Raw genomic sequence first — 26,933 nt, forward strand, 5'->3', positions numbered from 1 at the left:
CCTCTTTCCTGCATGGACCCAGTACAACAAGCAGGATGTTCTGCAACTGATATAACATTGAGAACATGAAATGGCTTGCACACATTCAGTGTACCATCTGCTACTGAGTTCTATATACCCAGACATAGAACATAGAACATAGAACGATACAGCGCAGTACAGGCCCTTCGGCCCTCGATGTTGCACCGACATGGAAAAAATCTAAAGGCCATCTAATCTACACTATGCCCTTATCATCCATATGCTTATCCAATAAATTTTTAAATGCCCTCAATGTTGGCGAGTTCACTACTGTTGCAGGTAGGGCATTCCACGGCCTCACCACTCTTTGCGTAAAAAACCCACCTCTGACCTCTGTCCTATATCTATTACCCCTCAATTTAAGGCTATGTCCCCTCGTGCTAGCCACCTCCATCCGCGGGAGAAGGCTCTCGCTGTCCACCCTATCTAACCCTCTGATCATTTTGTATGCCACTATTAAGTCACCTCTTAACCTTCTTCTCTCTAACGAAAACAACCTCAAGTCCATCAGCCTTTCCTCATAAGATTTTCCCTCCATACCAGGCAACATCCTGGTAAATCTCCTCTGCACCCGTTCCAAAGCTTCCACGTCCTTCCTATAATGAGGCGACCAGAACTGTACGCAATACTCCAAATGCGGCCGTACTAGAGTTTTGTACAACTGCAACATGACCTCATGGCTCCGGAACTCAATCCCTCTACCAATAAAGGCCAACACACCATAGGCCTTCTTCACAACCCTATCAACCTGGGTGGCAACTTTCAGGGATCTATGTACATGGACACCGAGATCCCTCTGCTCATCCACACTACCAAGAATTTTACCATTAGCCAAATATTCTGCATTTCTGTTATTCTTTCCAAAGTGAATCACCTCACACTTCTCCACATTAAACTCCATTTGCCACCTCTCAGCCCAGCTCTGCAGCTTATCTATGTCCCTCTGTAACCTGCAACATCCTTCCGCACTGTCTACAACTCCACCGACTTTAGTGTCGTCTGCAAATTTACTCACCCATCCTTCTGCGCCCTCCTCTAGGTCATTTATAAAAATGACAAACAGCAACGGCCCCAGAACAGATCCTTGTGGTACGCCACTCGTAACTGAACTCCATTCTGAACATTTCCCATCAACTACCACTCTCTGTCTTCTTTCAACTAGCCAATTTCTGATCCACATCTCTAAATCACCCTCAATCCCCAGCCTCCGTATTTTCTGCAATAGACGACCGTGGGGAACCTTATCAAACGCTTTACTGAAATCCATATACACCACATCAACTGCTCTACCCTCGTCTACCTGTTCAGTCACCTTCTCAAAGAACTCGATAAGGTTTGTGAGGCATGACCTACCCTTCACAAAACCATGCTGACTGTCCCTAATCATATTATTCCTATCTAGATGATTATAAATTGTATCTTTTATAATCCTCTCCAAGACTTTACCCACCACAGACGTTAGGCTCACCGGCCTATAGTTACCGGGGTTATATCTACTCCCCTTCTTGAACAAAGGGACCACATTTGCTATCCTCCAGTCCTCTGGCACTATTCCTGTAGCCAATGATGACCTAAAAATCAAAGCCAAAGGCTCAGCAATCTCTTCCCTGGCTTCCCAGAGAATCCTAGGATAAATCCCATCTGGCCCCGGGGACTTATCTATTTTCACCTTGTCCAGAATTGCCAACACTTCTTCCCTACGCACCTCAATGCCATCTATTCTAATAGCCTGGGTCTCAGCATTCTCCTCCACAATATTATCTTTTTCTTGAGTGAATACTGACGAAAAGTATTCATTTAGTATCTCGCTTATCTCCTCAGCCTCCACACACAACTTCCCACCACTGTCCTTGACTGGCCCTACTCTTACCCTAGTCATTCTTTTATTCCTGACATACCTATAGAAAGCTTTTGGGTTTTCCTTGATCCTACCTGCCAAAGACTTCTCATGTCCCCTCCTTGCTCGTCTCAGCTCTCTCTTTAGATCCTTCCTCGCTTCCTTGTAACTATCAAGCGCCCCAACTGAAACTTCACGCCTCATCTTCACATAGGCCTCCTTCTTCCTCTTAACAAGAGATTCCACTTCTTTGGTAAACCACGGTTCCCTCGCTCGACCCCTTCCTCCCTGCCTGACTGGTACGTACTTATCAAGAACATGCAATAGCTGTTCCTTGAACAAGCTCCACATATCCAGTGTGCCCAACCCTTGCAGCCTACTTCTCCAACCAACACATCCTAAGTCATGTCTAATGGCATCATAATTGCCCTTCCCCCAGCTATAACTCTTGCCCTGCGGGGTATACTTATCCCTTTCCATCACTAATGTAAAGGTCACCGAATTGTGGTCACTGTTTCCAAAGTGCTCACCTACCTCCAGATCTAACACCTGGCCTGGTTCATTACCCAAAACCAAATCCAATGTGGCCTCGCCTCTTGTTGGCCTGTCAACATATTGTGTCAGGAAACCCTCCTGCACACATTGTACAAAGAATGACCCATCTAATGTACTCGAACTATATCTTTTCCAGTCAATATTTGGAAAGTTAAAGTCTCCCATAACAACTACCCTGTTACTTTCGCTCTTTTCCAGAATCATCTTCGCCATCCTTTCCTCTACATCCCTAGAACTATTAGGTGGCCTATAGAAAACTCCCAACAGGGTGACCTCTCCTTTCCTGTTTCTAACCTCAGCCCATACTACCTCAGAAGAAGAGTCCCCATCTAGCATCCTTTCCACCACCGTAATACTGTCCTTGACTAGCAGCGCCACACCTCCCCCTCTTTTGCCCCCTTCTCTGAGCTTACTAAAACACCTAAACCCCGGAACCTGCAACAACCATTCCTGTCCCTGCTCTATCCATGTCTCTGAAATGGCCACAACATCGAAGTCCCAGGTACCAACCCATGCTGCCAGTTCCCCTACCTTATTTTGTATACTCCTGGCATTGAAGTAGACACACTTCAAACCACCTACCTGAACACTGGCACCCTCCTGCGAAGTCAAATCTGTGCTCCTGACCTCTATACTCTCAATCTCCCGTACCCCAAAACTACAATCCAGGTTCCCATGCCCCTGCTGAATTAGTTTAAACCCCCCCAAAGAGCACTAACAAATCTCCCCCCCAGGATATTGGTGCCCCTCAGGTTCAGATGTAGACCATCCTGTCTATAGAGGTCCCACCTTCCCCAGAAAGAGCCCCAGTTATCCAGAAATCTGAATCCCTCCCGCCTGCACCATCCCTGTAGCCACGTGTTTAATTGCTCTCTCTCCCTATTCCTCATCTCACTATCACGTGGCACGGGCAACAACCCAGAGATAACAACTCTGTTTGTTCTCGCTCTGAGCTTCCATCCTAGCTCCCTAAAGGCCTGCCTGACATCCTTGTCCCCTTTCCTACCTATGTCGTTAGTGCCAATGTGGACTACGACTTGGGGCTGCTCCCCCTCCCCCTTAAGGACCCGGAAAACACGATCCGAGACATCACGTACCCTTGCACCTGGGAGGCAACATACCAAACGTGAGTCTCTCTCGCTCCCACAAAATCTCCTATCTGTGCCCCTGACTATTGAGTCCCCAATTACTAATGTTCTACTCCTTTCCCCCCTTCCCTTCTGAGCAACAGAGACAGACTCCGTGCCAGAGGCCCGTACCCCATGGCTTACCCCTGGTAAGTCGTCCCCCCCACAAGTATCCAAAACGGTATACTTGTTACTCAGGGGAACGACCGCAGGGGGTCCCTGCACTGACTGCTTCTTCCCAGTCCCTCTTACAGTTACCCATCTATCTCCAGTCTTTGGTGTAACTACTTCCCTGAAGCTCCTATCTATGACCCCCTCTGCCTCCCGAATGATCCGAAGTTCATCCAGCTCAAGCTCCAGGTCCCTAACACGGTTTTTGAGGAGCTGGAGTTGGGTGCACTTCCCACAGATGAAATCAGCAGGGACGCTGACGGCGTCCCTCACCTCAAACATTCTGCAGGAGGAGCATTGTACTGCCTTCCCTGACATCACCTCTAGATTTAAAAAAAAACAAGAAAAAGAAAAAGAAAGGAAGAGCTTACCTGATATTACATCAAACCCTGCTCCCGCTGAAAGGTAAGCAAATTTAAAGGCACTCACTCACCTTCACGACAGGCCCCTGCTCCCGCTGCCCAACCACTGTGGGGTGGGGGGGTTGGTTAGAGGAGGAGGTAGGGTGGGAAACACTCACAAAGTGTTTCGGGTTTAACTGTCACTTGCCAACAGCCTCTCCACAAACCACCTTCAACTTAGGCTGACCGCACTGCACGTATGCAAATTTCCCCAGAACAGCTGATCAGTAGCTCTGCTCTGCTGCCCTCTGCTGGATGATTGCCTTCACTCAAACTCCTCGGGTCTTCTTCGCAGATTCACCTTCAACTTAGGCTGACCGCACTGCACGTATGCAAATTTCCCCAGAACAGCTGATCAGTAGCTCTGCTCTGCTGCCCTCTGCATCTGTCTGACATCCCTGTGCACTCACACATTTACACTTCCTGGTGCCCTTATGAGTGCCAATTCGCAGTGAGTTCCAATTACCCTGGCTGAATGCAGCAGATAGGTCCATGATTTCATGTCCTGCACTGTTGGACAGTTCTTCTGTGGGTCCCACAGTCACGTCACTACCCTCTGCTGAAATCTCCACCCAGGTCACCATGGTTAGATTGCAGGACCCCGTGCTGTCATTCTTAGGAAACATCACCTCCCACCTTTCATTGACGGGCCCAGAGCAGAATATGCAGGGTGACTTCACTGAATGGTGGGGCCATAAGTTGTCTGCTCTGGGACATACTGACAGTGATCTGGGGAATCCGGAGCCCCTGGCTTGCATTGAGTGAATGGCCCACTGGTTGCCCCTTAATTATGGTGTCCAGACCTTTGACCCCCATGAGATAATGACAGGGAAGGTGCCTTGCTGCCCACACCAATTGGGAGAATTGGTGACTCCTCGCAGATACATATGTAATGAGTGGAACAGTGCAGGATTGCACATGGTTTGTTGCCCACCAACACTGCCCCCACTCCTCACCAAACCCATCGGTAACCACTCTCACTTCAGTTACCCTCACCAATTTAGACTCCAGAATGGAAGACTCCAGCCCTGGTCTGTGTTGAACCACCTGCCCTCTGCCGTCTTCTCTGTTCCTCTCACATCCAGCTGCCTGTTCACTCCAAGATTTTGTGATCTCCATCTTCTGCAGGTCTCAGACTTCCTCCAAAATCTTATTTCATCTTCTTTCAGTGATTTTCCTTCTCTCCATGCCTTTGAAATTAACCCTCACAGATCCTTCCTTCCCTTTGGTTGTACTTTCTGCTCCTACACATCTAGATTCCAACCATTAATAAAATCAGTTCAAATTTTTAATCAACCTTGCATAACTATCCCTCACTGGCACCAATTTTCTTCATGTTAATGCAGCACCCGGCCTCTTTTCGATTAATAAATCTAGCCGTGTTTTTAATTTGCTTAATGCAATCTGCCCCAAATTCTCTTTCACCCTTAAACCACCTGAAGTTGCTCACACCTTTTATCACGTCTGAGGTCCCTCTGCCACGATCATTAAACCTCTCATCCAATCTGATTAACTTCCTTCATACCAGTACTCATCACTACAGCCTATCTACCTGCAGACAGGTAGATGTACCCTTCCATCCATCCCCTTTCATTCAAGGAAATATATAGAACATAGAACAGTACAGCACAGAACAGGCCCTTCGGCCCTCAATGTTGTGCCGAGCCATGATCACCCTACTCAAACCCACGCATCCACCCTATACCCGTAACCCAACAACCCCCCCAACCTTACTTTTTTTTTTAGGACACTACGGGCAATTTAGCATGGCCAATCCACCTAACCCGCACATCTTTGGACTGTGGGAGGAAACCGGAGCACCCGGAGGAAACCCACGCACACAGGGGGAGGACGTGCAGACTCCACACAGACAGTGACCCAGCCGGGAATCGAACCTGGGACCCTGGAGCTGTGAAGTATTTATGCTAACCACCATGCTACCCTGCTGCCCCTAATGAATGAAATGAAATGAAAGTTGCTTATTGTCACAAGTAGGCTTCAATGAAGTTACTGTGAAAAGCCCCTAGTCGCCACATTCCGGCACCTGTTCAGGGAGGCTGATGCGGGAATTGAACCGTGCTGCTGGCCTGCCTTGGTCTGCTTTAAAAGCCAGCGATTTAGCCCAGTGTGCTAAACCAGCCCTAGACATTGATTACATAACTTTGCAGAGCTTAAACAATGTATTCTCTTAATTTACTATGAGTAGAATCATGAGTGGCTATTAAATAATAGCTAGTATGCACGAGCTGGTATTTAAGTTTTGGAAAACTGATAAAGAAGATCCATTTACAAGCACTGGTGTGATACTCCCAAGATGACCCAATGCAATTGAGAGAATTGACCAACCATTTGATTTCCACCTACTGCACTATAGATACACAATTAGAAAACCAGTCACACCAGTCACTTTGACAGCTCATAAGACTGACCTCTTTCTGCTTTTGTTTCTTCACATATTGTATCTTGTGGATTTTCTGCCGTCTCCTGGAAAACTGCTTTGCAATTTCTTCTTGTATTTCTTGTGCCTTTGAGAAGAAGAGGGGGTTGTGATAATGGGCCAAAACAAATCCCAGAGAACACAAAGCAGGGGATTATGTTTAATCATTTCTTAAGATAGTGTTAGTCTCTCCAGGCAATGTTATTAAACATATTAGGCTAAATGGTTTTCTACTCATAACATGATCCACACGGCTGTTCTGCCTTTTCATTGTACAAATTAAAGTGTTGGTAATAGTGACACATTGTTCAAAAATAAAATCATAATTAAAGATAAATTAAGTCATTTGGTTCACCTCAACGTAGCTGTCCACAACAATCCTCCAATTAGCCTGTTGGGAGTTTTCAATTTTATCCCACGCCACCCCTGCCTCCTGAGAGCCAGTAAAATTCAGCCTAATGGATCTGTAGTTGCCTATTTTAACACTCTAAATGTAAACCAGTGGTGACTGTTAAGTGGCACTGTGCTTACTAGGGCAAGTTCATCTACTGGTTTCTCTTATGCATGGAGCTCTACATTTGAAAGAGAGAGGTTTGTTCACTGAGTGCCCAGTTTGTTTTGGCTTCACTGTATTCATGGAATTTAATAGAGGTACTAGACCACTTATCTGGTGTCCTGAAATCCAGAAGGACCTGAAAATCAGTTGCAGCTCTGGAAAATACAATCCCAATCAAGTATTGTGTCCATCATATCCAGGCCATGGCGCGCTGATCCCCTGCTCTTTGGGTTCAGGATTAATGGCAGAAGTCGGCCTGGTCCGCCGCTCGTCGTTTCCTTTTCCTGACCTGGCTGAGTCCAGCTCAGTAGAGAACTCAGCCTGCTCCCCCATCTCAGGACCCAGAATCCGGAAAACCCCCATATCTGATACAGGTCTGGTCGCAAATTTCTTGGATATTCATGACTTGCAGGAAATTTTCTTTTATCTATACTCCCCCATTACATTTGCTTCAATAAAACAACATCTATTTATTTGCATTTACTTCATTATATATTCATAATTTACTTCATTCACATTCAAAAGCCCCACTTCCAAAATCTCAACAGTCGAGCCTTTGGCCTTCTATTAGTCACAACATTTCTGTAGTTACTGATTTGCTCAACCACAGCCTCATCTCTAATTTTGTTATCCTTAACCACAATAATACCATTCCTCTCCCTCGCCTGGACTGTTCCCCGGACACGGTCCATATCTCTGCTCCTTTAAGCCCAAGGGATGCAGACGTGAAAGAATGTGACAGATAACGCACTTAGCCATTGACTGCCAGATCTGACTCTACCTCTATCAGGTCCTGGTCTGATAAAACTGCCCACTGTTTCAGGATCATGCCGAAAGATAACCCCCCGTTTCTTCTCTTTACTTTCCTTTGTCACTAAGATTGACACCATCCAATCCACTACCTCTGTAGTTTCCCACCCTCCACTAGCTCACTCATCTGAGCCTCCTTCAAAATGTTCCCTCGCCCTAGCCCTGAACATACATTTCTCTCTAGTTTCTCTCCTCGTGCACCCTCCAAGCTCAACTTGTCCATGAGACCCAAGCCGACACGGGGAGAATGTGCAAACTCCACATGGAGTAACGCGGGGCCAGGGTCGAACCAGGGTCCTCAGTGCTGTGAGGCAGCAGTGTTAACCACTGTGCCGCCCTCTAGTAGAGTGTTTAATAAAAGATAGAAACTCCCAGGTCTAATTAAAATGGTTACAGGAAATGATTGCAGATCTAGCAGATTGAGAAAAGAACAGAAGTTTTAAAAAAACAGCAGCTGTTTTTTTACTTTACCCCCAGCAGTTGAAATGAAAAAAAAAAAGAAAATCGCTTATTGTCACGAGCAGGCTTCAATGAAGTTACTGTGAAAAGCCCTTAGCCGCCACATTCCGGCGCCTGTTCGGGAAGGCTGTTACGGGAATCGAACCGTGCTGCTGGCCTACCTTGGCCTGCTTTCAAAGCCAGCGATTTAGCCCAGTGTGCCCAGTTCAATTCCTCACTGATATCCAATATGTTATTTTATTTCCATCAAGTAAACACTTCACCTATATTCAGCTCAAATAGGCTATCAACCATGATCATACAGTCACCAGACTGTGGCCACTGTGGCTGACTCTGTGGTCATGGTTTATTCTATTGTAGAAGTGGATTTCATTTGGAACTTCGCTGATAGGGTTAATATAACAGTTCTGAAAAGCTCTGTGAAAGAGATGTCAACAGGTCAAGGGATGAAATAAAGGGAGCGTGTTCTGACCGGCATCTGTGAAAGCAGAGATGTCAGAAGGTTATGGGATGGAAAAAGGGGAGTGTGGCTTTAGTACTATTTAATGTTCTGACCCGCATCTGTGAAAGCAGAGAGGTCAAAAAGTCAAAGAATGGAATGAATGGGAAGCGTTACTTTATTGCAGAGATAGCGCAATTAAGCTCGTTTGACCAGTTGAAATAAATAAACATTGAAATGTAAAAGGAATGGGCTTTGGAATGAGTTAAGCCAGATGGCCATGGGATACAAAAACCTTTGTAATAATATTAATAGTGACTTGTGCTAATGATTATGTCAAAAATAACCTCCCGACCTCGAAGAATAATTCCATATATGTACATGTTCTGGATCCTTGCCAAATCATAGGTGTATCTAGGAATTTAAGGGGACCACCCCTAAGCTGTAAAATGTATAAAAATACAGTCCTTATTCTGGGATTTTGGCACTTCTCGAAGGTGGTTACCCGACTGCTTAGAGATTTGTCCCGGCCGTGAATAAACGAATATTCGTTACTGACGTGTTCGAGTGTTTTACTTCTGGACTGACGATCAGATACGTGAAAGCGCAATTCACACTATGATCAGTCTCTCTCTCTCTCTCTCACTGAGATCTCCTTCCATCAATTATTGGGATCTTCTTCCATTTTGACTGGAGTACCAGTCTCCAATGTTTTCGCTTTCTCAGGAGATGGGGTTGGTTTATTATATTAATAAATACACTAATAAGCCCCATGAAGCTTCTGTAAAAAGCACACTACCCAATTATATTCTGCGGCCTTTTTTGAACCTGTCTTTTGAATCGGCCCAGGAGGTTCTCCATCTTTCTTTTGCTTTCTCCAGTGGTTTTCCATTTTGTGAAGTCCCCCAAAGTCAATTTTCCAGGGAAAATATGTTTATATTCTGCTGGAATATCTTGTTTCAATTCCAGGCCTTGACTTCAAAACTAAAACATTAGTCTGTCTGGCTGGCCTACCATCTCTGTTTTTTTCCTTAACGCCATTTGTTTTGTGTCTCAGCTTGGTGAGGTTTCTTTCAGAAAAACTGCACAAACATTGCTTTTTCAATCCGGATCATTTTATTGCAAAGTATGATGGGCAGTCGGATCATTCATTGCCTCGAATCTGTTCAAGAGGGTTTTTTTTTTTTTTGCCACAGTCTGCATTAGTTTGGTTCTATTCTCATCTGTCTAATTGGAGTCAGAGAACCACCTAAATGGCTTCTCTTCCTGCTCTGAAACCATAAACCAAGGATCTAGGTTTGGCCGCCTCCTATATCTCAACCCTATGCTGCCCTGTCAGATATTGGGCATATGTTGCTGCATTCTCCGTTGGGGGGATCCCCCCACTTCGCCGGCAGCGCACCCACGCCCGTGGATTTCCCAACGGCGTGGGATGGCCACAATGGGAAACCCCATTAGCTGGCTGCCGGAACGGAGGACCCTGTTGCCGGCGGGGTGGGGCATGCCACACCGGAAAACGCGGTTGGTGGGACAGAGAATCCCGCCCACGGAATTCCCTTTCCAGCTGAGGTCCACTCTCCTCGCCTGAGAGCGGGAAGTAACGGCAAACCATCACCGACAAAAAAAAACTGCCAAAGAAACAGCTCAGGATGAAGCATCAGCAGACAATCAGCCAAGGACCTACCTTCATGGAAAGCACATAGACTATACCACATATACTATAGATATATATTTCAGCTTGAAATTAGTACAGGAATAGATTTAATGCTGCAAGTTTCATTTTCATAGAATTTACAGTGCAGAAGGAGGCCATTCGGCCCAGCGAGTCTGCACCAGCTCTTGGAAAGAGCACCCTACCCAAGGTTAACACCTCCACCCTATCCCCATAACCCAGTAACCCCACCCAACACTAAGGACAATTTTGGACACTAAGGGCAATTTATCATGGCCAATCCACCTAACCCGCACATCTTTGGACTGTGGGAGGAAACTGGAGCACCCGGAGGAAACCCACGCACACGCGGGGAGGATGTGCAGACTCCGCACAGACAGTGACCCAAGCCGGAATCGAACCTGGGACCCTGGAGCTGTGAAGCGATTGTGCTATCCACAATGCTACCGTGCTGCCCCTTTTCCTGTGGACTGCATAAAGTTCTCTTTCTCCAAAAACAAATCAGTGAAATGATTATTCTTTGGTGATGGCAGTTGTAGCTCGTTCAGAAAGCTCCCGTGCTGAGACAAGACCTCAGCATTTGTGGCAGAGCAACTGGTAGATACTTAAACCAAACAACCATATTACAAAACTGTGTTGGGTTTGTTATTCAACCTTACTTAATTCAAACTCTGCTGGAGCGCAAGTTCATTCGTGTGAGGAAGTAGAATAGAAGTTACTTCAGTGAACAACTCCATGGTTCAACAGTTTGATGAGGAATAACATCAGCTGAACTAAATAGCCATTATGAACAGCTTGTTAACAGGCCTTGTGAACAGCTTTGCCGATAAATAAATGGTGATAGGACAGACAGAACTTCTGCAACTTAGCTTTGGAGGCTGGAAGTGGAATGTTTTTTGAGTGAATGAAACAAATCATGGAAAACAGCCTCAGGTGAGGAAAGGATGATTTCGACTTAGGCCTATTTAATCAAGGACAGATGATACATGCAAAAGCTCAAGAAGCAGGTTAAGTGTATTAAAATCAGGTTTCTCATCCAAAGATGTACACAAAGGATAGAAATTCTTTGTTTATAGAAATTGTAAAAATAAGTAAATATTTATTGGGCAAAATAAGCCTGGTCAATAATCCATCCAAGTCCACTCTTGATAAAAGATCTACTAGATTTTGGGGCACCTCATATAGATATGTCAGGAATAAAAGAATGACTAGGGTAAGAGTAGGTCCAGTCAAGGACAGTAGTGGGAAGTTGTGTGTGGAGTCCGAGGAGATAGGACAGGTGCTAAATGAGTATTTTTCGTCCGTATTCACACAGGAAAAAGACAATGTTGTCGAGAAGAATACTGAGATACAGGCTACTAGACTAGAAGGGCTTGAGGTACATAAGGAGGTGTGTTAGCGATTCTGGAAAGTGTTAAAATAGATAAGTCCCCTGGGCCGGATGGGATTTATCCTAGGATTCTCTGGGAAGCTAGGGAGGAGATTGCTGAGCCTTTGGCTTTGATCTTTAAGTCATCTTTGTCTTCAGGAATAGTGCCGGGAGACTGGAGGATAGCAAGTGTTATCCCCTTGTTCAAGAAGGGGAGTAGAGATAACCCCGGTAACTATAGACCAGTGAGCCTTACTTCTGTTGTGGGAAAAGTCTTGGAAAGGTTTATAAGAGATAGGATGTATAATCATCTGGAAAGGAATAAGGAGTAAATTTGCAGATGACACTAAATTCGGTGGAGTTGTGGACAGTGCAGAAGGATGTTACAAGTTACAGAGGCACATAGATAAGCTGCAGAGCTGGGCTGACAGGTGGCAAATAGAGTTTAATGCAGAAAAGTGTGAGGTGATTCATTTTGGAAGGAATAACAGGAAGACAGAGTACAGGGCTAATGGTAAGATTCTTGGTAGTGTGGATGAGCAGAGAGATCTCGGTGTCCATGTCCATAGATCCCTGAAAGTTGCCACCCAGATGGAGAGGGTTGTTAAGAAGGCGTACGGTGTGTTAGCTTTTATTGGTAGAGGAATTGAGTTTCGGAGCCCTGAGGTCATGTTGCAGTTGTACAAAACTCTTGTGCGGCCGCATTTGGAGTATTGCGTGCAGTTCTGGTCGCCGCATTATAGGAAGGATGTGGAAGCATTGGAAAGGGTACAGAGGATATTTACCAGAATGTTGCCTGGTATGGAGGGAAGATCTTACGAGGAAAGGCTGAGAGACTTGAGGCTGTTTTCGTTAGAGAGAAGAAGATTAAGAGGTGACTTAATTGAGGCATACAAGATGATCAGAGGATTAGATAGGGTGGACATTGAGAGCCTTTTTCCTCGGATGGTGATGTCCAGCATGAGGGGACATAGCTTTAAATTGAGGGGAGATAGATATAGGACAAATGTCAGAGGTAGGTTCTTTACTCAGAGAGTAGTAAGAGCGCGGAATACCCTGCCTGCAACAGTAGTGGATTCGCCAACACTAAACGCATTCAAATGGTCATTGGATAGGCATATGGACGATAAGGGAATAGTGTAGATGGGCTTTAGAGGTGTTTCACAGGTCGGTGCAACATCCAGGGCCAAAGGGCCTGTGCTGCGCTGTAATGTTCTATGTTCATTGCAAGAGGTGGTGGAGAGAAACATCCAAGAAAAAAAAACTTTTAGGTAGTTTGAGAAGCCATGAGGTGGAATTTTCCCATTTTGAGACTAAGTGCGGTGGCAGGTGGTTTTGCCGGTGTCTATTCCACCATGCACGAAGGCGGGATCCCCTGCCAGATTGTGTGTTTAGAACCTCATTAACTATGCACAGGTGCGTTCCCCTCCAATTCCCCTGGTGGGCTGGCAGCTGATTCGCCCATCTGTCCTCAGCTGACAAGTTTGAAGGTCAAGGAGCCATATTTAAACATCCGCCCAGCACACTCATACCAGTCTCCCCAGCTCACCTGTCTTCACTGGACTGTGCAGGATTTCATCAATCCAGAGGGAAAAGGCTAGTAGCCTCAAGGAGAAGTCTGTTCCTCGAATCAATCACCCTCACCTGCGAGGCACCCATGCCTCCACTTATACCTCTACCCACCACCCCTGAAGTCTTAAATCCAACCCCTTCCAGTAAACAGTGTAATATCCCTTTGACCTCCTTGTCTGTGAGCTATTCATGCAGCCATGCCGGGGTCCAGTTTGTCGTCCCTCTGCCTCCCATTGTTCATCTTCTTCATCCACTTTCTTGCTCCACAGCCTGCCATCATGAGCTCTTCTCCTAACCTGTCCCCTCTTTGCACAGCCCTACTTCCACATTGCCTCTCTTGTCTTTGTTCAGGCCAGCCCCCCTGAAATCCCTCCCCCTCACCTCGCACTCCACCCCTTCAAACGTTTGTTGCAGTGGCTGCACGCATCCTACAACACAGTGCTGTCCAGATAGACACTGGTGTGTGCACCAGTGGGGAAGGAGAACCCCAACTCCTAGCGTAGTGCCGCGTTGGTGATACAGGAGGGTCCATGGGTCCACCAGCATGGTGCTGTACATAAAGGCCGGCTCAGCATGGAGATGGAGGGCAGGAACCAGTCTGCCCTGGCAGAGTGATGATCAATGGAACAAAGCTTTGTTGCATTCAATTCTCTGGCGAACTGAGGGCCATCTTGGGCATGCCACTCTTTAACAATTGGTTTGACACCGACGTGACTGCACGCTGGCGTGATGCAAGATTGGAAAGTCTGACGCGACACCGGCAGGCAGCTGTTTTAATGAACATTCATGAGATACAAATGAGTGCAAATAGCATTCATGCCACCAGCCAGTGGGATGACTGACCCACCATTAATTCGCTATTGGGAGAATTGCAACGTGATTTTACAGCAGCTGATTTCCAACTCCGCAGCCACCCACCACCAAACCCTCCACAGGCAGGATGGGAGACTTCTGCCCGTGAAGATATGAGGCAGCAAGAGGAAAAGCAAAAGACCGAGGTAGCGAGGGGAAGGAATGAGGGAGGGACAAAAGAGGGAAGAAGACATGCCCCAAGCAGGAGGTATGAAAACAAAATATAAAATAATTGGAACATAAAAATTGTCTGAACTTCGCCAGTGGTAGAACCTGCCCACATTATCACCATAATTTGGACTTGAGTGTAAGATACACATTTCAATTAATGTAGAATAATTCACCTGTGCTTTGCATGCATTTGCTGATCGTTGCTTATTTAGAAGTTTCTCTGAGGAGATCACTGTACCACTATCGATGGGTTCAAGCCTCTGAAATATGTGGAATAAAAAAAAAACTTTCATAGATTTACACTTGTTGACATTTAACTTCATGGCAAACAATAAGTGAGATACCTTTCACCCAGTATATTTTTGAACTGACATATACTTTTGTTCTGTAATGTGGCTTGAATATTATATAATAGTTGCTTTTGTTTGTGAACCAGCATAAAGTGAATTATCAAATAATAGAGAAGTGTTGTTCTACTTTATATAAAACCCGTCTTTATAAAATTGCAGTAGTTTTTTTTTAAATTGGGAAGAAAGTTGATGTTAAATTAGTTCAATTTGGTTCAATAAATTAATGTTACTAAGGCTAATTATTGAAAATAATTCTGAGTTCTTCCAGCTATATAGGTTAAGTATAAATTTGGGTCCCTTTAGGGGAATGATTGGAATACGCATGATGCTTTAATACAATAAATGGGGTCAACCAGAGGGTCATAGTCACTTCTCTTCAGTTACACTGTGTTACTAAAACATTGATCATCAGTCTCAAGTGTTACCTTAAATTGTGACATAGTAAAACTATCACTGGGCCAGTTGAATGTGCCCGTATTGCATTAGACCTTAGCACCAGAGGTCTCTTTCCTTATGAAATGGAAAAGGTCTGTCCCTGGAACTTTAATCTAAGTAGACAGTTGTATACAAAGCAGCATTGAGACACAAAGCAATTTGAATGTGATTATTGTTGGATGTCGGCAGGCTGATTTTCCAAACGCACACTTTCACATGCAGCATCGGGTGCATTCATGCTTTCTTTTGAAGCATGTGTTTCTCGGCGGCGGGAGGCAACGTGCCGTTCGCTGGCGGCAGGATTCTCCTGCTGCTGTCAATGGGATTTCTCAATGAAGTCACCCCACACCGCTGGGAAACCTGCGGGCCGGATGCGCTGCCGATGGGACCAGAGAATCCCACCACCAGTGAATGGCCGGAGAATTCCGGCCGGTGGTCATTGTTTTTTTAAGCATATCTTCACATTCATAGAATTTCTTACACTTTGTGGAATAGTGACGGCGGGTGGAAGGATTCCCGAACTGATTAGGAGCCTGCTACACCGTGTTGAACACTCCTTCCGTGGCCAACAAATCCTGGCATTGCACTCAAACCCTGAGCTTCTGGCCCAGCGGTAGGGCCGTTACCACTGTGCCACACAGCCTCCTTAATATTCTTAAAATAGTATTACTCTTACAAAAGTGACTGCACTTTAAAAGTATTTCAATAGGCTGTGAAGTGCTTTGGGATGTCCGATGGTTATGAAAGGTATCATATCTTACTTTAGAAAGCAGTACTCTGGCTGATGATACTATAGAAACCGTTACAGGATATTCAAGGTACAATAAGCCACACAATGTGTGAATTGTGTTGCAGGTTTTTTATTTCTACTGCATCCTGGATAAAATGCAAGATGGAAATGTAAGGAAGTTGTGTAAAGGTGTGAGATGCAGAAAACTGAAGAAATCCAATTTGTGAATTGCATGTCCCCTGTGGGTCTGGATGATTGTCAATCCTCAGGCTGCTCAGTTCTCTTTGAAGTTTCACTTCCTAATCTCTGATTTATCCCAGTTTACACTTTATGAGCCTGAAAGTTTAACAAGTTCTGTACTTGGTCTTGTTACCTCATTGTGAATGAATTCAGCATTATTACACCTTTTAATTTCAACAGCCTGATATAGTTAAAATTATTGGGAAAGGAATTTCAAATGCTTTGTACAGCCCATAAATGTAGAATGCTTTGTTTAATGACCAGGAAGCCAGCAGTAGGAAGAACTGTAGATTTTAATTAAAGTGATATAAATTCTGTACACAGTAGCAAACTATTTACACTACAGAGTCCCATTGGGATAACCAACATTCCGGTCCCTGTTTGGACCGGCTGTTATGCTCAATCTTACGAGCCCCAGCTGGTCTTCTGCCCACTACTGGGGAAGCTCATAGTCCACGAGCCCCACAGGGAGATCAATTACGGGGCCTGGTTGGAGATATTACCCCTGGGTACTCCCACATCGATAAATGGTATGCCGCGTAAAAAATAGTTTTCAAGAGTCTACCTAATAATATGACATGACCATACAGCAGTTGTTAACATTGATCATGCGTAGCTAGGTGAGATTACCTGTTCAAGTGCCATATGGGTGAAAGATTATCAGTCTGAAAGGTTAACTCAGTTCTTCACTCCCCACAGATGCTGCCTGACCTGCTGAGCATTTCCAGCATTTTCTGTTTTTATTTCAGATTTTCAGCATCTGCAGTATTTTGCTTTTGCCATACTGATGGTCTTTCCACATCCAGGCAGACAGCCCTTTCAGATCGGATGCATTATGACACATGATCCATAATGGGAGTTTTTGACTGTCCTTCAGAACAACATTTTAACGGACCATAACCCAAAAGGAGTTTTAAATTTCTTCTTTCAAGGAGGGAAAAGTAGAAAGTTGATCAAATGAGATTAAATCACACACACAAAAAGTTGACATTTAAAAATAGGGCTAAAACGACGAGAAAAGGGAGACACTCTGCCTTGTCTCCTTATTTATAAACTGACAGGGTTGGAAAGGGGGGCTGATCATCTCCCAGGCCCTGCTGATTGAAGTTTCCTTGTGTTTTTGGCCGTAAACAAACATTTCGCCGTTTGAATAATTTAGAGCTCATCCAGCAAATAGTTTTGTTCAAATACTTCACTCACCTGAAATCTGCGAGGCGGATGGTTTTTAATGATACTCCTATCCCGCATGTCCAACGTGGCATCAATCGAGATGGGCCTGGGGACTTTAAAAAAGGAAAAATAAATCTGTGGCTTCTGTCAACTATTAACAGTCCAGGAATTTATGACCGCTTTGCCCTCTAGGAAGAAAATACCACAGGAATATGTAAATCTGGACAATAATTAACAGATTAAAATCCACTACGAGGAAATAGTGATAAATCCCTGGCTCCCCTGATCCATTACACTGAACTTGGAAGGCAGAAGTCAACGGAGCTTGAAAACTTGCTCAATGCAAAATACATTTGCAGAAATAGTTCTCCCCAAAGAACTCCTCTGCCCACTAATACTTCGCCCCGAAAAAAATTACCTGGGAAATATGCACAGAGACTTGACGAATTTTTCATTAAATTTCCATTGGAAGAAAAGGAAACAATTCGTAGAAAGTGAATAAAACCCGGCTGAAGTTTTGCAAAGTTGAAAATCTCCATGTTGATGAGCCGATGAATGGTTTGAGACCGGTGGGTTGGTTTATCGGCGCACTTACCTGGCCTGAGAGCGGACAGGGCGCCAGTGCCAAATCCCGCCACCTTCAAGGGAGGAAGTTCGCTTATTCTCGGCCGAGAAGCTGCCTTCGGGTGGCCGCGTGCCAGACACTCCCCGGCGGCCACAAGCCCACTCACCGCCCCGGGGCTGCGGTCCCGCTCCACCCTGGGGCGAGTGTCCGCCCCTGCCCCGGGCACCGGAGTCACCTTGATCACCTTGTGGTGGACTTTCGACCAGCCTGAGCCCATCTTCTCCCCCCCCTCCTCCCGGACTGTCGAAAGCATCAAGCAGCTGGTTGTGTGTGTCTGTGCCTGTTTTGGTCCACAGATTCCGGTGGGAGATTTACATTGCAATAACCAACTCGGGAAATCCTGCAGCTTCTGTTACCCGGGTAACGCCACAAGCTGTCCCTCGTCAGCACAGGTTAAAGAGTTACCGACCTTGTTCCTGTCAGCAACAGCAGGCGCCCTCACGGTCTGTTAAATGATAAACTCAGTCACGCCTGGCCTGCAACTACACTAGGGATTAATCTGTTAAGGATATGTTTTGTTGAACCAGGCTCCTGGCCTGGTTACTTTGTTCATTCCTTGTTTTGGCATCGAAAGGTACAGTGCAAGAGGTAACAGAATAAATCAGATTATGCCCTTTTGGATTCACTTTTCCCGACGTGCGACCATCATCAGATTCTGCGGTAGGATAGGACCCCCAGAACTCTGAAGAGTCAATCTCAGAATTTATTCGATCACCGAAGTCTTCTCTTCATCCTGATGGACTCTTCTCACCTCTATAACTAGAGGCGTGAGAGAAAATCATGAGAGGGTAGCTGTGGTTAGTAAACCAATAAACACGCCAGGGACTCTTGAGCAGATGGTACCAGGTGGACCTTTAAACCTTAAATCGGCAAAATACTAGCTAGAAGTTTAACATCAACATCTGGGGAACATAGGAATGGGTGTAGGTTGTTCAACCCTTTGACCTTGTTTGACTATTCAGTTCGATCATGGCTAATCTGTACCACAGCTTAATTCACCCACCTGCACTTCATATCCTGGACACTCCTACCTAACATATTTGTTAGCTTCACAATGGCTTCACAGCTCCAGGGTCCCAGGTTCGATTCCGGCTTGGGTCACTGTCTTTGCGGAGTCTGCACATCCTCTCAGTGTGTGCATGGGTTTCCTCCCACAGTCCAAAGATGTGCAGGTTAGGTGGATTGGCCATGATAAATTGCCCGTAGTGTCCAAAATTGCCCTTAGTGTTGGGTGGGGTTACTGGGTTATTGGGATAGGGGGAGGTGTTGACCTTGGGTAGGGATGCTCTTTCGAAGAGCCGGTGCCGACACGATGGGCCGAATGGCCTCCTTCTGCACTGTAAGTTCTATAATTTGTAAAGATTTCAGAATTGAAGATTTCACTTGGACCATCATTTTGGGGAGGGGGGGGGGGAGTGTTCCAGATTTCCACTATCCTTTACACAAGGAACTGTCTCCTGATTTCATTTCTAAATAACCTACCTTATGGTGTCCCCCTTCATGAAATAGTTACAGAACAGAAGCACATTTGCCCTTTGAATCCATGTCAGTTCTCAGCACCAGAAATTTAGTTAGTCCCATTCCTCTACCTGTAGTCCTGCAAATTGTTTCCCTTAAGGGTGTTTATCCAATTCTCTTTTGAAAGCCACAATTGAATCGGCCTGTCTCTATTTGTCTAGACCCCTCATCATTCTGAACACTCCATCCAAACTTCTCTCAATCTGCTCTTCTCAGGAGAATAATCACTTCTCCAATCTATCCAAGTAAGGAGGGAGGATAGGCTGTGATGTAGTGGTGTTGTCACTGAACTAGTAATCCAGAGACCAGGGTCAAATCCCACCATGGCAGATGCTGAAATTTGAATGCAATAAAACTCTGGAAATAAAAGGAATATTATGACCAATGGATCCACTATCTCCGTTGCCACTTCATTTAACACCCTAGGATGTAGGCCATCAGACCCTGGGGAATTGTCTGCCTTCAAACCCAACAGTTTGTTGAGTACTGTTTATTTATTGATGCTGATTGTTCTCAGTTCCACCCTTTTTATTACCTCTGAATTACCTGTTCCAATAGGGATGGTTCTAGTGTCCTCCACCATGAAAACTGAAATAAAATATTGATTTAGTATCTCCACCATTTAATAATAATGATCTCTTATTGTCACAAGTATGAAGTTACTGTGAAAAGCCCCTAGTCGCCACATTTCGGCACATGATCGGGTAAACTGGTACGGGAATTGAAATCGCGCTGCTGGCCTCGTTCTGGATTACATTACAGCTGTCTAGCCCACTGAGCGAAACCAATCATGTTCATTTCTATTAATTCCCGCTATTAACTCTGGTTTCACCAACATTCACTTCGTGACTCTCTTCCCTTTTATGTACTTATCAAAGCTTTTGCTATCCTTTTTGATATTTTGTGCTATCTTTCTTTCATAATTTACTTTAGCTCTTTTTATTACTTTTTTAGTAACCAGGGGCGGGATTCCCTCAGCCCGGGCCGGAGAATCCCCGCGAGCGGCGTGAACTGGGATGGGATGAACGGCCATCATAAAAATGCCAAGTCCCACTGCCGCCGTCCACACCTGCTCTCAGCTGGCGGGAACTCGACGTGGAAGGGTCGGGGGGGGGGGCGGCCTGTGTTGGGGAGGGAGAGGGGGGGTCCGACCCGGGAGGGGGCCTCCGATGTGGCCTGGCCCGTGATCGAGGCCCACCGATCAGCGAGCCGGCCTCTCTGCCTGGGGGTGTTTCTTCCGTGCCGGCCCCTGTAGTCCTGCGCCATGTTGAGTCGGGGCCGGCGCGTTGAAGGAAGCCACTGCCCATGCGTGCGTTGGTGCCAGCGTCACTGCGCATGCGCAGATCCCGCGGCGCCCAGTTCACACCAAGATCAGCAGCTGGAACGGCGTGAACCGCTCCAGTGTAATGCTGGCCCCTTTTGCGGGCCTGAATTAGTCGTTGGGCCGGCCCATTCACGCCGTTGTAAAACACGATGGCGTTTATGACGGCATGGACACTCTGCCACGGGATTAGAGAATCCCGCTCCCTTTGTTTATGCTTGGAAGTTTCCCAATCTTCCAGCCTGCCACTTTGCAATATGGTGTACCTCAGGTTTTGTCTTCATATTGTCCTTAACCTTGTTTATCTTCCTCTGTGGGAAATATTTTAGTTGTGAGGAATTGAGTATCTCCTTAAACAGCTGTCCTATCTTTTAGCCTTCCTGCCCACTCTTCTCGGGCCAAATTTGTCCTCATGCCTATGTCATTACCTTTATTAATTCTAGAACACTAGTTTCCATAAATCTACCCATACCAAAACCAATGTGGAAGAGAAATTCAAGACCGTAATGGCAGTCATAGGAAGGGTCACCCAGTGACTAGTTTAAGCTCCAGCTTTGCCTGCAGCAGGTGACAGATCTTGGTTACGACTTCCTCACTGAAACAGTGGTGTTGTAGCTGGTGCAGATATGAATAGAGATTAACTGAGCTGGGAGTTAGAAGCCTTACCGTGGCAATCCATGGAAGGTCAGCAATCTTATTTTATCATTGCAGCCATGTCCTAGGGGCTAAGCTCCTGCAATCACCCTCCAAAGTTACCGTTCCCAATGCCAATGCATTTGTTGTCTGGAGCACTAAGGAGTGCAGGATCTCTCTCCTCTTGCCAGCTACAAGGACCTCCCATGTTGCAAGTGAGAAATTGGCATCAAGTTTCAAATATGTCGTGCTGCATGTGATATGATACACCTCCACTTTAAGGGGGTGCACATTGCCTTTACGTGATGTCAATGAATTCTGATTTCCTGCCCACAGTCCCACAAACATCCGCACTGCCAATAAGCAACGTGGGCAGCACTAGTTGTGTGCTAGTCTTATTGTAATGAATTACCAGCACACACTTCCCATGCATTGACTGAAGCACTTAAACAGTATTCAAATAAGTCATAGTATGATCTAAACATGACAATGCAGGACACTAACTTGTGCTCTAAAGTCTTTTATTTTGATTGTGTTAGAATACAATTGAATGCAGTAACAACAATCAAAAAGAAAAAAGCTCTTTTTAACCAAAGAACTGTATCATTAAATAAATCATAAAAAAACCCAATGCAAGGACCTTACAAAAACTTTATTAGACATTAACACCCATTCCCTTGTTACTTTATAAAGTTTAAATTGCAATAATGTATTCTTTATAATTTATTAACTATATCATACTTGTATTGTATACCATAGATCTTTGCTTCAAAAAGTAATACTGTCAGATAGCATACTAAATCTCACAAAACTAAATTATATTCACAGAATATACATCTTCGTGCATTTAAAAACTTAGCTACTTTTAAGCTAAAGGAATTGAAACTGTTCCATTTGCTCTGCTTCTGCTCCGAGTATGGACGCTGGACTCTGTGGTGTCTTCTGCTTGTTCTTCATTTTTCTTCTCTTTTAATCTGTTAATAAATCTTAAAGTTATTTCATCCCATTCTTCAGGAAGAAGCATGAGCAGGAAGCCGATGCAGATGATGGAAGTTGCGGTCAATCTCACCATACTGAATATTACCTCATGTTTCACAAGGTCGACAGCTGTGTAGAAAAGGTATCTGAATTCAGTTATAATGTTCCTGTACAAATGATGTTACAAATTGAATGCAGTCTGCCCTGGTATAATTACGGAAAACCAAATGTAATTTAATAGTTATTCAGAAATATTTCAAAATTAGCCAACGTGTTATCCTGTTGTTTCCTTCTGTATATGCTTGAATGTATTATGTTTTATATCCAACTTATTTGAGAATGCCATCCGAACGTAAATCATGGGCTCGGTTTTATGTGCCCCGCCAGGTGTGTTTTGCCACCACCCGATCTTTTCACCCACCACCGAGCTCACCCCATAACATGGTCGGTGGGTGGGCACCAAAACCACTAATCCGCCCCAATATAAATAATCAAGGATCAACTGAGCTGGTTAACAAACCAATTGACTCCAACCATACACTGCCCACACCATAACATGGTTGGCATGGGCAAACGGGCAGGAGCGGATAAAGTTGAAGCTCAGGAGCAGTGGCAGTATGCCACAAACTTAGCTGAATGATATATGGGCAGCATGGTAGCACAGTGGGTAGCATTGTTTCTTCACAGCTCCAGAGTCCCAGGTTCGATTCCCGGCTTGGCTCACTGTCTGTGCCGAGTCTGCACGTTCTCCCTGTATCTGCGTGGGTTTCCTCCGGGTGCTCCAGTTTCCTCCCACAAGTCCCGAAAGATGTGCTGTTAGGTGAATTAGACATTCTGAATTCTCCCTCTGTGTACCCGGACAGGTACCGGAATGTGGCGACTAGGGAATTTTCACAGTAAATTCATTGCAGTGTTAATGTAAGCCTACTTGTGACAATAAAGATTATTATGTTCATGCAGAGGCCACTGTTAGCTATTCATTGAAGGAACTCTGGCTGCTTTCTTTTCTCTTCCTTTTCTGTTCACAGTTCCTTTTCAGACTGGAGGAAGATGGGGTTCTTCAGCACTCAATACAGGGACCAGGGCTCTTCTTGATATATATTAATAACCCAGAAGTTGAAAGGTACCTGAAACTTTGTTTCTCTCCACAGATGCTACCTAACCTGCTGAGTTTTTCCAGCACTTTTTATTTCTATTTCAGATCTCCAGCATCCACAGTATTTTGGTTTCTGGGCAGGATCCTGGGCTTTTTAAATAGGTGGGATTCATCAGGCGAATGAGGCTCCGGGAATTCTTCCACATACACCAAGAGGCCGACAGCGAACCCTAGGAGACTACCAATGAACTGGAACAGCAGTCCGAGAGATCTGCGATGCGGCAACCGAAAAGGAAAGAGTCGAATTGGACCCCTCTGGAAGGCCGCTGCCCTAGAGTCGACATGTATGCTCAAGCCGTCAGGAGTCGCGTCAATGCCAGATTCATCAGTCGCATTCACAAGACAGCCCCGAACGTCACCCAAGCATGACGCAACGCCATTTGCGCTCTCAAGACCAACCGCAACATTGTCATCAAACCAGTAGACAAAGGAGGGGCCACCGTCATACTGAACAGAACGGACTACTGCAAAGAAGTAGACCTACAACTCAACAACCAGGAACACTACAGACAGTTACCTGCAGATCCAACCAAGGAATACATCTGCCAACTCAACAGACCTATCAAGACCTTGGATCCAGACCTTCAGAGCACTCTACATGCTCTCATCCCACATACGCCCCGCAATGGAGATCTCTACTGCCTCCTGAAAATACACAAGGCCAACACACCAGGCCGTCCTATCATTTCAGGCAATGGGACCCTGTGTGAGAACCTCTCTGGCTACATCGAGGGCATCTTGAAACCCATCGTACAAGGTATGCTTCTGTCGCGACACGTCGGACTTCCTACAGAAACTCAGCACCCATGGGTCAGTTGAACCAGGAACATTCCTCGTCACAATGGATGTCTCGGCACTCTACACCAGCATCGCCCATGACAACGGCATTGCTGCAACAGCCTCTGTACTCAACACCGACAACTGCCAATCTCCAGACGCAATTCTGCAACTCATCCCCTTCATTCTGGATCACAACGTCTTCACCTTCAACAACAAGTTCTTCATCCAGATGCACGGAACAGCCATGGGGACTAAATTCGCACCTCAATATGCCAACATCTTCATGCACAAGTTTGAACAAGACCTCCTCACCGCACAGGACCATCAACCGACGTTATACACCAGATACATCAATGACATTTTTTTCCTTTGGACCCACGGCGAAGAAACACTGAAACAACTACACGATGACATCAATAAGTTCCATCCCACCATCAGACTCACCATGGACTACTCTCCAAAATCAGTTTCATTCTTGGACACAATCATCTCCATCAAGGACGGTCACCTCAGCACTTCGCTTTACCACAAGCACACGGATAACCTCACGATGCTCCACTTCTCCAGCTTCCACCCTAAACACATTAAAGAAGCCATCCCCTATGGCAAGCCCTCCGTATACACAGGATCTGCTCAGACGAGGAGGAGTGTAACAGACACCTACAGACGCTGAAAGATGCACTCGTACGAACGGGATATGGCGCTCGACTCATCGATCGACAGTTCCAACGCACTACAGCAAATAACCGCACCGACCCCCTCAGAAGACAAACACGGGACACAACCGACAGAGTACCCTTCGTCATCCAGTACTTTCCCGGAGCGGAGAAACTACGACATCTTCTTCTCAGCATTCAACATGTCATCGATAAAGATGAACATCTTGCCAAGGTCATCCCCACACCCCACTACTTGCCTTGAAACAACCACGCAACCTCAAACAAACCATTGTTTGCAGCAAACTACCCAGCCTTCAGAACAGCGACCACGACGCCACACAATCCTGCCAGGGCAATCTCTGAAAAACGTGCCAGATCATCGATATGGATACCACCATTACACGTGAGAACACCACCCACCAGGTACACGGTACATACTCATGTGACTCGGTCAATGTCGTCTACCTCATACGCTGCATGAAACAATGTCCCGAAGCGTGGTACATTGGCGAGAACATGCAGACGCTGCGACAATGAATGAACGGACATCGTGCGACAATCACCAGGCAGGAATGTTCCCTTCCAGTCGGGGAACACTTCAGCAGTCAAGGGCATTCAGCCACTGATCTCCAGGTAAACGTTCTCCAAGGCGGCTTTCAGGACGTGCGACAACGCAGAATCGCTGAGCAGAAACTTATAGCCAAATTCCGCACACATGAGTGCAGCCTCAACAATGTCGCATTACATTCATCCCCCACCATCTGGCCTGGGCTTGCAAAATCCTACCAACTGTCCTGGCTTGAGACAATTCACACCTCTTTAACCTGGGGTTACCTCTATCTCTGGATCTGTAAAGACTTTATCACCTGCAAATGCTCGCATTCTAAGCATTGTCTGGCATCTTTGAATTTGTCTATATATATATGTTTCTGGAACATACCTCTTCATTCACCTGAGGAAGGAGCAGTGCTCTGAAAGCTAGTGTTTGAAACAAACCTGTTGGACTTTAACCTGGTGTTGTAAGACTTCTTCTGTGCTCACCCAAGTCCAACTCCGGCATCTCCACATCATTTTTAAATAGGGGCATAGATTACAAAAGCAAGGAAGTTATGATGACATTTTGTAAACCATTGGTGCAGCCTCAACTGGACTATTGTGTCCAATTTTGGGCACCACACTTCATGAAGGGTTTGGATGGAATGCCAGAAAAAGTTGATGAGGATGATTACTGGAATGAGAGTTTGGTTCAGTAACTGAAGACAACAACCTTGTAGGACTGGGGAAAAGTGATTGGGCGTGCAATGAGCTGATTTACTATTGAAGAGAGCCAGAAAAGACATGATGGGCCAAAGAGCCTCCTACTGTGTTGTAACTATTTTATGATTCTACACATAAATGCTGAGACAATGTTTAAATTGAATAAACTGAGGCCAACAGATTTGCATAGCCTTCACAATGGATATTACAGCTGGAAAGTCAATAAGACGCCTAATGTAGCAATTGAAGGTGGGATTTTTGTTTCAATGGTTGTGCTTGTTTGCTACTGATGAAGGCATAGGGAGTGGCAAACTCACGGCCCTAAAGGTGCATCAGGACTGTGAAGCTCTGCATCTTCTGATTTGCCAGTGATGGTATTTCCAGGAGTTCATGTTACAGACCCATGAAGGTTTATGAAGTAAGCAAACATCATGCAACAAGGGTCAGAGCCTCGACCCTTCCTAGAACATAGAACATAGAACAGTACAGCACAGAACAGGCCCTTCGGCCCTCAATGTTGTGCCGAGCCATGATCACCCTACTCAAACCCACGTATCCACCCTATACCCGTAACCCAACAACCCCCCCCTTAACCTTACTTTTTTTTATTAGGACACTACGGGCAATTTAGC

The 26,933-nt window shown here is 45.5% G+C and overlaps 2 protein-coding genes across 6 annotated transcripts in view; both read right to left on the reverse strand.

Moving 5' to 3' along the window:
- The window catches only part of LOC119962374 (uncharacterized protein CCDC198-like), a 39,057-nt gene extending 20,841 nt beyond the window's left edge, over nucleotides 1–18,216 (reverse strand). For both annotated transcript variants that reach the window (XM_038790342.1, XM_038790341.1), the window contains exons 1-4: nucleotides 17,970–18,216; nucleotides 17,405–17,487; nucleotides 14,623–14,709; nucleotides 6,542–6,637 (exon numbers count right to left, since the gene is read on the reverse strand). In XM_038790342.1, the coding sequence (XP_038646270.1) occupies nucleotides 6,542–6,637; nucleotides 14,623–14,709; nucleotides 17,405–17,487; nucleotides 17,970–18,216 (513 nt within the window). The remainder of the gene's footprint in view (nucleotides 1–6,541; nucleotides 6,638–14,622; nucleotides 14,710–17,404; nucleotides 17,488–17,969) is intronic.
- A 3,761-nt stretch (nucleotides 18,217–21,977) lies between these two features.
- slc35f4 (solute carrier family 35 member F4) overlaps nucleotides 21,978–26,933 on the reverse strand; it is a 255,387-nt gene continuing 250,431 nt past the window's right edge. For all 4 annotated transcript variants that reach the window (XM_038779792.1, XM_038779811.1, XM_038779804.1 and 1 more), the window contains one exon: nucleotides 21,978–22,578. In XM_038779792.1, the coding sequence (XP_038635720.1) occupies nucleotides 22,337–22,578 (242 nt within the window). In that variant the 3' untranslated portion in view covers nucleotides 21,978–22,336. The remainder of the gene's footprint in view (nucleotides 22,579–26,933) is intronic.

The sequence above is a fragment of the Scyliorhinus canicula genome, chromosome 2, assembly GCF_902713615.1.
Source record: "Scyliorhinus canicula chromosome 2, sScyCan1.1, whole genome shotgun sequence".
NCBI lineage: Eukaryota > Metazoa > Chordata > Chondrichthyes > Carcharhiniformes > Scyliorhinidae > Scyliorhinus > Scyliorhinus canicula.